The sequence below is a fragment of the Psammomys obesus genome, unplaced genomic scaffold, assembly GCF_907164565.1.
Source record: "Psammomys obesus unplaced genomic scaffold, mPsaObe1.curated_primary_1811, whole genome shotgun sequence".
NCBI lineage: Eukaryota > Metazoa > Chordata > Mammalia > Rodentia > Muridae > Psammomys > Psammomys obesus.
In genome coordinates this window covers 29,214,167-29,227,823 of record NW_026596034.1, presented here as the reverse complement: position 1 = coordinate 29,227,823, position 13,657 = coordinate 29,214,167, and the positions used below count along the sequence as shown (strand labels likewise).

The 13,657-nt window shown below is 47.2% G+C and overlaps 1 protein-coding gene across 1 annotated transcript in view; it reads right to left on the bottom strand.

The window, feature by feature from the left end:
- Positions 1-7,471: 7,471 nt before the first annotated feature.
- Syce1l (synaptonemal complex central element protein 1 like) overlaps positions 7,472-13,657 on the bottom strand; it is a 12,200-nt gene continuing 6,014 nt past the window's right edge. The window contains exons 2-11 of the mRNA XM_055621026.1: positions 12,587-12,649; positions 10,750-10,809; positions 10,509-10,583; positions 9,897-9,944; positions 9,602-9,656; positions 8,925-8,997; positions 8,117-8,186; positions 7,958-8,042; positions 7,768-7,840; positions 7,472-7,540 (exon numbers count right to left, since the gene is read on the bottom strand). Coding sequence (XP_055477001.1) covers positions 7,472-7,540; positions 7,768-7,840; positions 7,958-8,042; positions 8,117-8,186; positions 8,925-8,997; positions 9,602-9,656; positions 9,897-9,944; positions 10,509-10,583; positions 10,750-10,809; positions 12,587-12,649 — 671 coding nt within the window. The remainder of the gene's footprint in view (positions 7,541-7,767; positions 7,841-7,957; positions 8,043-8,116; positions 8,187-8,924; positions 8,998-9,601; positions 9,657-9,896; positions 9,945-10,508; positions 10,584-10,749; positions 10,810-12,586; positions 12,650-13,657) is intronic.

The window sequence follows — 13,657 nt, the reverse complement described above, 5'->3', positions numbered from 1 at the left end:
ACCTTCATGGCCTCTTGAAAGGTGTAGCTTCCCTCCTGGAATCCACTCTAACACAGCTCTACACAAACAAAATCAGCCAAGCAGGAAGCCTGAGGGAAAGCCAGTCATTTTGGGGCCTTCTGAAACAGAGCATTTGGTATTCTGAAAGCCAGTCATGTCACAAAATTAAATCGCCATCAACCCACTTTGAAAATTGAAATGAATGCTGTGGGGTTTGCTGGACACTGCCAGCCATGATCCATCTCCCTGATAGTTTTACAGTATGGACAGCACTAGCCCATTCTGGTAACTGTTTCTCAATTTCACTTAGATGCAAAGCAATCAATCAAGGGCCTTGAGATTTCTAAACAAATAAAATGGGGTAAAGGTCATCCCTCTACAGCTGACTTCCCATGGGACAGTACAAGGTGCATAACTTTTGGACCCCAGTGGGCCTAGCTGGGTTTCTCTGTTCTGTTACTGGCTTTGGATAAAAGACATAATCTCTCTGGAATTTAGTTCTCTTGTTCTTAAAAAAAATGTGGAATGAGAATTTGTTGGTACTGTGACAGGCGGTATCAAGGTGAACATAAAAGCTGGACTGGAATCCCCGATTCCCCAACTACAGGCTACATATGACAAATCAGATCATGCCCAGAACAGCCTACCACCGCTCCATGCCCCTACACAGCTGCATTCTATTTACGCCATCAAGGAACCCCCCATCACTTAGGGTGCACTTTCCTTTCTTAACTAAGCTAATCTAAACAATCCTCCATAGGTAAGCCCAGAGGCTTGTTTCCTTGACAATCTTAAAAATCTGTCTCGTTCACAATGGGGATTATCCACCAAAATGATCTTGGGATCAGCACACACTCGTCTTCACTCACCAGACCTTTACCCCAACACCCCAACCATTGCACACATCTGCTGCTCAGTTGTCAGTCAGCTGCCTACACAGTTACCTCTGTAGACAAGCTTATCCTACCCAACATGGCTGCTGATTCTCCTGTTGAACAGTAGTGTTTGTGAGCAGGTCTTTATTAGAATTCTATCAGTCTGTATAAAGATGCTCAAATATGGTCAACCAGGGATATTGTGGAGAGGAACCTGGCAGGGAATGCTTGCTGCACAATCAAGAAGACTCATGTTCAATACCCATATACCTAGGTATATGCTGGTGACTTTAATGCTAAGAAGGTGAAGCCAGAAGGATCCCTGGTGCTTGCTGGTCAGTGAGCCTAACCTAATGAGTGAGCCCCAGGTCCTAGTAAGAGATCTTGTTTCAAAAACCAACATCTGAAAAACAGCATCTGAGGTTGAATTCTGACCTCTGACTTCTCCAGGCTCAAACACCTGTATACATATGTGCACATAAAGGAACACACACACACATAGAGACAGACAGAGAGAGAGAAGAATATTTAACATCATTTAAACACTGTATCTCTTTCACAGGAAAATCTACTTTCATAGTACAGGGATAATCTTTTAGACTTGTATGAATTATTACTGTTTATACCATGACAGGGTCAGTTCTGACCATGTTCACAGCTCCCACAGACTCATTCTCATTTCTTCATGGCTCCGACAACTCAAGGCTGTGGCTTCTATTCAGCCTTTAGCACAGGAAAAACTGATTTTCATGTCAGCTCTTGCCATCACATCATGTTGATTCATTTTATTTTAAATATTATCAAGAAACTCATTTTTAAACTTTACATTCATTAAAAGGAATGTTATTATTAAATATGGCTACCTAAAGTAAACTGTCTTTGGAAGTAGAGCGCAAAAAAAAAAAAAAAAAAAACAAACAGAAGGAAAATAAATCACATAAACCATTCTAGATTTTTTTTTAAAGGCTTTATTTAAAAGGGGATAGTCAAAGGTTAGAGTTGAGTTTCAGGCATCTTAACCCAAAGTACAGATTCATTTCTTAACATTTGGAAAGGCATCACCTACCAAGGCGATTCAATGCTACTGTGTCATCTGACTCACACAGAGCATGCTGACATTTGTCCCACCCTGATCTTAGTTACTCATACAGAGACTAGCTTGCTGGGCTGTGGTGGAACACACATGCCTTTAATCCCAGCACTCAGCATGCAGAAGCCACCGGATCCCTATGAATCTGAGGCCAGATTGGTGTACACAGCAAATTCTACACCAGCTAGGGCTATAGAGGGATACATGAGCCCTAACCTAAAAAAAGAATCCTATTTGACAGAGGTATGTGTTCATTGTTTATAGCTATGTCGGACACAGATATGCCTATCAGTCACACCAAAGCATGGACTTTTTAATTCCCTTATGCGGACAGAGGTTGCATTGCAGATGTATCAGTTGCGGTTGGAGACCCCATGGTCCCCTATTCTCTGCATTTTGATCAAAATGCACCCATTAAACCTCCACAATATGCTTCCATAAACAAGAGCTGCATACTGACAACATCAGGTGACATACCACTATGCGCTGGGGAAATTTCACATGGTCTCACCCCGAGATGAAGAGCTATGGGTGCTGAGAGAAAGGAATAGTTTCCACCAGGGATAAGTTTTCACATAACATGTCCAGCCCCAAGTGGTTGGCCCTGAACACATGTACATATGAACTAAATGGACTGAGTGGGTTGAGTGTACATACATACAGAGATGTGCATGCACATATATGTAACGGTAATAATTAAAAAGAGAACATGAATTTGGGAGGGAAGACAAGGAAGGAATTTGGGGGGGAGAAGTAATGGGAGTGATATAGAATCTATATTACAGATGTTTTATCTATATTATACATACGGTGCTCATTAAATTTAAAAAAAGGACAAATAAAACTGACATTTTATATAACTCTATTGAAGATATTATTTTAGTCTTTAATTTGCAGCTGATTATAGACGTCAATTTAAATAATTTTTCTTGGGTTGCACTTTGTATTCCTAGACAGATGTCTATGGAATGTGCTTCAGAACAGTTCTTTACTGGACCATGGCCTAACATCTAATCTGATGAGAAACCAGTCTCTGTGTACAGTTCAGCATGGACTCAGACTTTCAATCCCCCTGCCTCAGCTTTCCATGAGATGACATTTCACGCACACGCCACCATGCCTGCTCTCTTGAACTTCACTTTTGAATAAGGGGGTCCCTGGCTGGGATCAGGGATGTTTGGCTCTAGGAGCTGACTTTTGAAAACCTCTACCACGGAGTTTGGTTCTCAAATGTGGACAGTGGAGACCCTCGGCAGGCTCCTGTAACCCGGAGAGCTGTGCCCGCATGCACGCTTCCTCTCAGTAGGTCTGGAGTAGGAGCCAGCTTCCCGAGTTCCCAGCCAGTTCCCAGGTGCCGCTGACGCAGGGAGTCCAGATATCATTTTTCCTGGAAGCTTACCTCAATCAATACTTATGCTTCTTATTTCTGGGTAAGTGCTTTGCAAGGCCAAGTGCACATCATCTCCTGGAAAAATTTTAAGTAAATCCAGTCATAGCTGGGATGGCATCCCAAAGGGACAGAACCATACCTTTTGAAGGCAATTCTTGGCATCCCTATTCTCACAGGGTTGCTGCTGACTTCAGCCTGCAGTCTAATCAGAAAATTGCTAGTTTGTAGAACATACCCAGAAACACTAATATGCTTTGGCCGGTTGATACCTTGTTCAAACTTTCTACAGATGGATAACTCTACAATCTCTTTAGTTTGGGGGGCTCTTAGTAGACCGAGTATTAATTCTATCTCTTCCTAGGCAGGGGGACTAGTCACAGATGCTTATGGGATGTCTTTTAGATACATTTCTTTACTGTAGTGTAAGGCCTACCAAGTCCCAAGGAGGTTATTGTAGTGAAATGGGTAGTAAGCCTTTGTGTCTGGCTTTGGGTGAAATGTTTCAACAAGGCTAAGAAGTTGTGTTGAGACTATTTGAATCTTGAAGAAATACTGTCTCTTTAGAGGATCTGCACTTGGTGCTACATGAGAGCTTGCAGCTGCACAGACCTTGGTCCTAAGACACTCCTTGCAAACCTGGAGGGCTTACTTTTGGTTATGGTTAGCCATGGTCAAAGGGACTGAAATTCCTGTGGCTTGTCTGCTCTCTTGGGCAGCAAGGGCGAGATAACTGGTAGTTGGAACCTTTCCTGACCCCAACTAACCTTGTATAATGTTTGAATAAAATAACTGATGTGAGCTAGCTTCGTGTCAGTCTTTCATCAAGAGGCTGAACCCCTCTGCTCCTTCAGAAAATGAAGGCTTAGCATCTTGGTGAGCCCCTCTCTCTACTGCAGCACCTACAACCAGTATCTCTCAATAGGTCACAATGACTGAGGGGAGGTTTGGAGGAAGAAGCAGCCATCAGGTAGAGAACAGAAGACAGAGAGCGTGTCAGACATATACTGGCATTAGGATCATGGTCCTGGCTTCAGCCCTTCTGCTTTCTCAAGAGGCCTTGGAGTGGATAATTCAAAGAATACACAGAAAAGCAAGAGTCTGTTCACGACTCCTGTGTTCATCATTTGATGTTACAATGGGCACCAGCTGTGAGTGCTCTGGGGCTGGGACTAGTGTAATGAAGAACAAGTGGGTCTCCCATCGCAACCACAGGTGGGTGGGTGGATTTCAATGAGACCAAAGTTAATGAGAGTCAGCTTAGCTTCAAACAACCTTGGTCAGGTCTAAAATTGGGTGCCTAAAAATGATGAACACCCATACACATCTCTCATCTCTTTATACATAGAAAGGGGGAGGGGAGGCGTGCTAGAAAGAAGGGACTTGCTCACAACTGTAAGGGCAAATAGCGATTGGGAATAATGTGCCTAATTCTCCCATACCCTGCTGTTTTACATCATCTCCAGAGTCCTCTATGCAGCCTGTACTTTCCTTTCACTAGAGATCTGCCTCCCCAGTGCTGGGATTACAGCAGTGGACCTCCATACCAGGATAGAACTTCTTCTCTGTCTTTGCATACAAATGTGTTCCAGAGTGAAGAGCCACCGGCTGGCCACCTTGATGAGCCAGGAAGACCTTTTTTAAGGACCCTGTGGCCTGGTCCTTGTGGTGGGGAAGTAGTTGACTTCGGTAGGTGCCTTCCTCCAAAACTGCCAGTAGTGATATTCACTTGTATAAAACAAATGGATACAGCCAGTCGGCTTGACTCGGTGTTAGCTGTGTGACAGAGCGGAACGTGCACTTACCTGAAGACCACTTGTTGCTTAGGGGTTGGATCTGCCTGGTCATCAGGGGTGATGTTTCCATCTTTGTGATCGCTTTAGCAGACTGTCTGGGCTGTGGCCCCACACACTGACTTCACGATTACATAATAATTTAAAAAAAAAAAACTGTCTTCTTGACTCCATTTTCTGTGGAAGTCTCTTGGGTTGGCAGAGGGTTGTGTTTTCACTGTTTCCTCAGAAAGGTCACACAGCACTGAGTCACAAAGGAAGTGCCCAGTTGCTGACGAGGTACTTCCCCTCTGACACTCTCCCTCATTGCCTTTTAGTACTGAGCACATTTCCTCCTGTGGAGTCTTTAAGCTCTGCAGTGGCAGAACCTGTGAGAGGAACATTTTCTCTCACTCCTCAGCAACTAGCAAAGTGCCAGGAGTATGGTGGGTGGTCGAAGCAGGTGGAACTGCTAGAGTTGGGAAAATTAAATTATCCTGTTAGGGTTCAAGAGTCCTGCGAGTTTTTATGACCTGGAATTTATCCCTATTGGCACTGGGGATATGGCTCGGGGTAGCAGGCTTACCTGGCATACGCAAGACTGGAGGTTCCATCCCCAGCACTGCCAAACAAATCAGCTTCACTTAACTGTCTTATAAAATTTAATCGCCATCATGAAGGAGTAAGAGGATGGACATTTGATGAGACTATGGTGCTTAGAGTCCAGGCCTTTGGAACATAGCTATGATTCGGTATGATTCTTAGGGCAGGGCACCTATCCTCAAACTCTGATGCTTTAGAAGAACAGGGAAAGACCCAAAGTGATACACAGGTATGCTCTGTATCTCTAGTTATCTGAAGTCTTGTCAACTTGGGACTTTGACATGGCTTCTCAACCTTGTAGCTCTAGGACCATTAGCTGAAATAAACCTCTGTCTTTATAAAAGTTGCCTGGCCTCAGGTGTTCAGCTTTTTCATTGAAAAAACAAATGGTTCATTACATTCACTAAGGAGATGGAGGGGAAGGCAAAGGTGAAATGTGTGAGTTCTGATGACTTGGGCTGGAGAGCAGGAAGATTTCAGGAAGGCCCAGCAGGAATCCTCATTCTCCTGTGGATTCAGAAGGAAGTGATTTGCTCAGAGAGCTCTTGGGTAGAGGAGCTGAAACTTGGGGTTGTAGCAGAGACAGTTCGCCCCAGATTCTTTTCACTAAAGTGCCCAGTCTCCAAAGAGAGGCACATCATCCCCTGTGGTGGCTTGAGTGAGAAAGAAAACCACCCCCCATCACCATCACCATGTACTCAAGTATCTGGACACTGGTTCCTAGTTAGTGGCACTGTTTGGGGAGGTCTCGGGACTTTTAGGTACTGCAGCCTCCTGGAGGAAAGGAAGCACATCACTGGTGGTCGGCTTTGAGAGTTATGGCCTGGACTACACTTCTAGTTCCTTCTTTGCTTCCTGCATGTGGGTTGAAATGTGATTTCTTAGCTTCCTGCTCAAGCCACCTGCTGCCACTCTGCCCCTGCCATTATGGATTCTAGCCCTCTGGCATGCCAAGCCCAAATAACCTGCTTCTTCAATGCATTGCCTTAGTCATGGTAGTTTATCACAACAAGCAGTAACTAATATACCCCTGCCCCACTGCGAAGCAAGCCCACTCTCCCTGCCTTATCCTGCCCAGTGGCTGTTCAGACTGTGCTCTTAGCACCTCCCCCCAACTGCCTCCTCAGAATCTTTCCTGTTTTACAGAGTTGATGTCTTTCTAGCTCAGTTCTAATATATATTAACACCCCTGTGGTGACTGCAGAAGCCACCAGGAGACCCAGTGCCAAGGTCACCCCAGATGAAACCTTGCTCTGAGAAAACGTTGGCTTGGAGGTCTGGATGGCAAGGGAAGGGGATAAGAATTCAGCTGCAAGAGTGTGCACAGGAGAGAGGGATAGGTATGAGATGCCAAGGACCTTGCAGGGAACTCTAATACCTGTGGGGGAGGGGTGCTAGGGCTTCTCTGGACCACAGGAGTGCCTGCCTGGGTCTCTATGGATGCATGGATGGATGCTCCGGAACCCCTGGGTGTGGCCAGGGAGATGGGCTGAACCCTCACCATCTGACCCTCACTGGACTGCTCACGAGCATTTATGGAATATCTGGTATGTGCCTGTGATTTTGCTGATGAGTGAGGTCCCCTTGATGTTCCACCCAGAGATGCCCTGGACACATGCCCTCCTCATGGCTAGGGCCTCTTACTTCCGGCGACTTCATATGCACACACTCAGGGGACTATTGGAATCATATTTATTTCTTGGTAGGACTGGAAGGGATGTGAGCACTGGTAGGTCCTCAAGGCTTAACATGGCATTTCTGTCCTTGGTATCTCTACCAATGGCTCCAAATAATGCTGCTCCTCTTGACCAGCCTGTGGGTAGCAGGAACAGGTTGCAGGGGCCCCGACCTTAGACACTTTCACTCAGGCATCCTCTTATTTCCACCTGCTGGCTCCTGGTGACTCCCTCAGAGTGTCCCAGTACTGGAGATGTCCAGACCTCTATGATTCTCTTACTCAGGGGACCTCTGAGGAGGGCCCCCCCCCCACACACACACTTATTTTTCTCTAGTCTCTGCTTCTGTTCACCAGGTGCCTACCTCTCCTCTATCATTCTGGGCTTCTGGGATGCTCTGGGACTGCTCTCCTAATTTCTCCAGCTCTGTCTTCAGCCTATGAGAAAAGCAGTAAAAAGAGAGCAAGCGGTGGCCCAGGGCACCAGGGAGGAGGAATCAAGGCAGAGGCTTTAAGATCTGAGACCCAAGGTGAGGGCCATGTCCCTCTTCTCACCCACAGTTCCCTGGGATGCTCTGGACCTTCCTGGCCTTGTGCAGCTTCTGCTCCACCTCCTTCAGCCTGCTATGCAGCAAAGTCCCTGAAGGAGGTAGTGGGACATGAGGGTGGGTCCCGAGCCACATGCCCCACTGCCCATTCCTGCCGGAGCCTCACTCTCCACCAGCAGCTGATCTTTGCTGTGCTCCATTGCGCTGATCTCCTGGGCCAGTCGCTGCTGCAGGACCTGCAAGGATGGAGGCCTGTCTCTCTGTTCCTCTGTCCTGACGACACCTCCAGCCCACCCCACTTTGCACTTTTGACAACGTCCTTCCCTAAACTAGATCCTTCCCTACATCTTTTTTTTTTTTAAACTCTGCAGTTTCTGCTGGGTCTACAAACTCACTTCACCCAGGATTCCCATGTACCCTCCATTACTTACAACTTCCCCAACCTCTACTCCCCATTTGCCAGCCTTCAAATGTCCCAGGAGCTCATCCTTTCCCCAAAATGCACACACTAACCTGCATAGCTTTTTCTGCTCATGTGCATAACATATGTAGTTAGATGCTCACTAGTCAGAGATGAGACTCCAGCGCTACAGAATCTATCTCCTTTGCTTTCTTGGTTGTACTCTGGGGACATATGTCCCTGACCCTAAGAACCCTGAGGTAGAAAGGGCCCTTTGCCCCCTTCCTGTCTGGAATTCTGCCTGGGGCTCCCTTTTGCAGCTGAATGAAGGTTTTCTCAAGGTTCGCACAGGCCTCTTTGAGGCAAACACAGAATCCACGAAAGCTGTGACCGCAGCCAGCAAAGGATGCAAGCCATGAAAATGGTGGTGAAAAGGGGCCAGGTGTAAGCCCAAAGGTGAGAAGAAGAGCCAAAGTTTCTCCTAGGACACTGGGGCCTGAGCATGGTTGGAGACTGAGCATTCCGACACCAAAGCCCCGGGAAGAGTGGGGTTAGATGGGATGTCACAGCTTACATGGAACTCCCAGAGGTCCTTGTGCTGACTTGTCAGATCCGCCAGCCTCTCCTTCAGTAGTTCACCATTTAACCTGTGGAGATATCTGGCGATGAGCTTGTGGCCAGGACCCACACTCGGCACGGTCAAGTCTGGGGTGCCTCATGCTCATCCCTTCCGCTCCTGCCCAGTGCTCCTCTTTGTGGGTCTGTAAAAGCTCTTCTCTTCAGTGCCTTTGCTTCGTGTAAGCCATGCTCCCACCTTACTCAGCTGCTCATCAGATGCCAAGCTTAGGAATAACCCCAGCTGCCTTGGTCTGAATCCTGAAAACCAGAGGGTATACTTCCTAGGAAGGGACAGATCATTCACAGGCAGACTCTGTGTGAGCCCTGAGAATACTGCTCTTCCCTCCCCCACCCTCTTTTGTTACATGTGATCCACATATCCCTCTGGAGGACCACAGTCTTGTCCATCCTACTGCCCCTACAAATGTGTCTTCCCAAGAAAACTGTATGTTTGAGGGGACAGATGGGCACACTGTTGAATTTGTCCTATCACCGACACTTGGTGATCAGGGAACTATCCTATCTTGATGTCTGTTTTATAAAAGGGAAATGAGGAGTGTGTAGCTATGACCCATTATACTAGCTCTTGCTCCCTCCAACTCGAGCTGGGGCAGAGCTGGGAAGGACTCTTACCAGCAAGCCTCACAGTCCCTCTCTTGCCAATGCTGCTGGAGGATCAACAGAGCCTCTGTGGAGAAATCAAACTGATGAGGGCTCTTGGGGAAACAAGGTCGGGCAGAACCCAGGGGCCCATGTCGCTGTGGACATGGGTGGGCACTCACAGGGCTTGGGTGCATCCTCCATGTGAGTGGACAGGGGAGAGAACTGAGTGAAGCCCCATGACCTAGTTCTCAGTAGGTCTCCCGTGGCTGCTCGGGAGCGTGGGCTTTGTGAAGCAGTGGGAAGGCTAAGGAAGAGTGACAAATACCTTGCTTTTTGCACAGGACCTCCTCGAGGTGTGTTTTCTCTTCATTCACTGGAAAACATGGTGACACTTTCAGGCCCTAGAAGCTACTGCAATCTCATCCAGTAGGCAAAATCACACGGAAGACAGGGGAGAAGGGAGGTATCTTCCTCCTACCCTTGTAACCATCTCCTGTAGGGGCCATCCTGTTCCTTCCTGCCCTGCCCACCATATCCATGTTCTCTGTAACTGTCAACAGTCACAGGAGTAACTACCCTGGAGAAAGTAAAAGTTCATGCTCGAAGGAAGAGTGAACTATTAAAAAGGCAAATACCATGCCAGGTAGAAATAGAGGCTCCAAGGAAATAAATTGAGGAGGGCAGGCAGAGGGAAAGAGAAACGAGGGTGGGGAGAGGCTAGGATTCTGTTTTCAGATGAGATCACCCAGGTGTGCCTTTCGGGGCTGTCTGAGCTGAGAACCACAAAGTGACCTTACAGAGTGGGCAATCTGAAATTGTATGGGTTAAGAAGAGGACTGTGGGTGAGGGCACAGGCTGGGCAAAGGCCCCCGAGTCATGTCTGGAAATGCCAGCATCGGGCAGGGCATCCCTGGATTCCTCCTTTGGTCCCACTCACAGGAATCTAGTTCCTGACGCATGGCCTCCTGGAGTGCTTGAGCCTCTACCAGTTCCTCACTGGACCTCTTCTTTGCTGGGCCAAAGAAGGGAAGAAGGCATTGTGTGAGAGCAGCCTTGGCTGTTTTCCTGCAGCTTGTGCCATGGCTCATTGTCTTTCAGACAGTACTGGGTGAGAAGTGCTCAGAGTCCAGGATCCTTCCTGCTCCTATCAACTGGCCAGTCTAGATTCCCAAATTTACCTTGCTGCAGGTCATTAATTCGATGAATCAGATCCTCAATCTGGGGTTCCAGGCTCCCCTCTGAAGAAAGAAGAAAGATTGAGCCAGAAAAGACAGGTGCTCGGCTGTCCCCCAGGCAGCGGGGGGAGGGGGGGAAGGAGAGGTTGTGGACGTAGAGGACTGCAATCTGGTGCTGGGTTTCTACTGCTAGCCACCCACTGGCTATTATGGAGCACCTGCCTCATGCTGGGGTCTGTAACAGGACCTTGCAGGGCTTGCATTCTGGGTAGGGGAGACGCCTATGACTCAATCTGGCGGCAGTACCATTACAAAGACAACACAAGGTGGGATGTGAAAGACCAGATGGGTGCTGGGGCTTCTAGAAATATGGAAAGATCTCAAATTAAGGGAAAGGGGCAGGCCCTGTGCACGGTGGGGAGGGGTGTGTGGAGTGGGAGCTATTCCAGGTAGAGGGAACAAGTATGAATCTCTTGCAAGTTCGAGTGGGTAAGGCCCACATGCAAGGCCACAGAGAATGGGTAAGCCAGTGGGAGGAGCAGAGGAAGCAGGTCCTACAGGGCCACAGTGGAGGCTTACAGCTGCAACAGGAGTGTGGTAGACACTGGTGGAGCCCTGCCCCAGGCCCCACTCTTTTCAAAGGTGGCAGCATGGGCTGTCATTTCTGCCTTCCTGGCCTCTGGCTGTCATGAAGGCAGCACAGCTTTCTGATGACAGGTGCCACCTTGCAAGTTCTTAATGTCTTCTTAGAGCATCACTCCTGTCCTCAAGGCCCATTTTTACAGTTTGACAGGGAGAAGCTTTCCTTCTGCTTCATCAAAGGTGAGCCACAGGCACTGGGATATGGATGCTTTACATTTGCTGCATCTCACTGCCAACACCTAAAGCAATCTGGGGTTCATAAGCTTAGCCCCAGATGACAGAGTCCCTTTCTAGAAACTAGAAATATCCTCCAGGGTGCTAATCACAACTGGCAGAAATCCTTGCAGAGGGACTTTATTTTTCTGGAGATGGTCAGCATAGATCACTACATGTTTCTAGAACTGCAGTTTTTATACAAAATTTTAGTGCAGCCAACAGCAGCAAAGAACTGTGTGAGCCACAGTGGGAGAAAGGCAAAGTAAATCAGTGGTTACAACAACTGAAGCTGAGAATGGGCTGGTGGGGAGGTGGTGGGGTAGGAGGCCTCACTTCAAACCCAGTATTTGCTCCAGCCCTTCACTGGGCACTCAGTGTAAGCTGGCTTCCAGGTTCCTTCTCAACAAAAATGCCAACTGCAAATTACTCTGAATTGTCATTTGTCACTTGTGGTTTTTAAAAGGACAAGGAATATACACCCCTGAATGTTGCTTTTTAAAAAATTAACCTCAGGAAGACACTTGATCATGTAAAAACTGTTGCTATGGGGAAGTAACTCAGTGGGATCCTGGGATTCAAGCTGCAGCTCTAAGAAGCAGACAGGCAAATAATACTGCTGCTTGCATGTGGATCGTGAATATGAATAAGCAGATACATGTTGGATGGATGGATGGATGGATGGATGGATGGATGGATGGATGGATGGATGGAAAGATAAATTAACTGGTGAATGGAATGTGTGTGTGTGTGTGTGTGTGTGTGTGTGTGTGTGTGTGTGTGTCGGGGGAGGGGGATGTTGTACAAAGATTTTCCATCCTCTTAAAGATTTTAAATTTTCAGCTGTGGAATTTCATTTTTGGTTTTACGACTGGAACTGAATAAGAACAATAGTATGATTTTCCCGAGTTGTGAGTTGAGGGCTTTAGGTTCTAACCCTGTTTGCCCAACTCAAAATCTGAGACTCAGATACAGGACATCTGACCTTCCTGTAGCTTTTTCACTATCTCCAGCAAGTCTTCAGTCTTATTCCGAGATGCGGCCTGCCCTGTAGAGATGAAAACCAGAATTACAGGACCCAGTAGGAGGAAGGGTAAATGCGGGAAAGACACAAACCAAGGTAGAAAAGCAGTTAGCAGTCTGTTGGCCCTGCTGGGCTAGGGCTGGGCTGAAGGTCTGGCGTCCAGCCACAGCATGGTGCCTGGGGAACCTGTTCTGTATTTCTAAAAATCATGGTGTATCCTGGATGAATGAGCTTCTCCACAAGAGGACAAAAGGCACACTCCAGAACTCCCCTTAGTCAAAGGTAGGGTGAGAAGAGGAGTATATATTCTTGACTCTGCTGCTCTAGAAAGTCATCATGATGTTCTAATAAATGCAACAGGGAAAACAAATTTCATTAAAAATAATTATAGCCCTGATTTCTAAGTCCTAATGAATTGATGGGCCTAGTCATGGCTACTCATGCTAATAAATATTTTCTTGTGGGTATTGTTGAACACACATGTAAGTACATGTATGTAGGGGTGCGTTCGTTTATGTGTAGGGCCGAAGTCAATTTCCCTATCCCTTCTCTCCAATGCGTTTTTGTGACATAGTCTGTCACTGTTCATGGGGCTGGCCATGTGAGCTGCACTGGCCTGCAGCCTGAGAGTGGAAATCTTTCCAACCCCCAGCCCTAGTCACCTTCTGCTGGGGTTACAGGCTACTGCTGTACTCTAGGGATCTGAACTCAGATCCTCACACTTGTACAGCAAGCACTTTACCCACTGACAACCCCCCTGGGCCTGCTTAATTACTTTAAGCAGAAAGAATTGGGTACAAGGAACCCCTTGATGGCCAACTGTAACACCGTTAATAAAAGCAAAATAAGACCCCACCAGAAAACTGGAATTGCACCAAGGTTTTGACATTTTTAGTACTGATCTAAATTAATACAAAAGACAGATGAACATGATAATGATGCTGTGGGCAATCTGCTCAACACTGTGATGACTGTGAATCAACACACACACACACACACACACACACACACACACACACACACACACACACA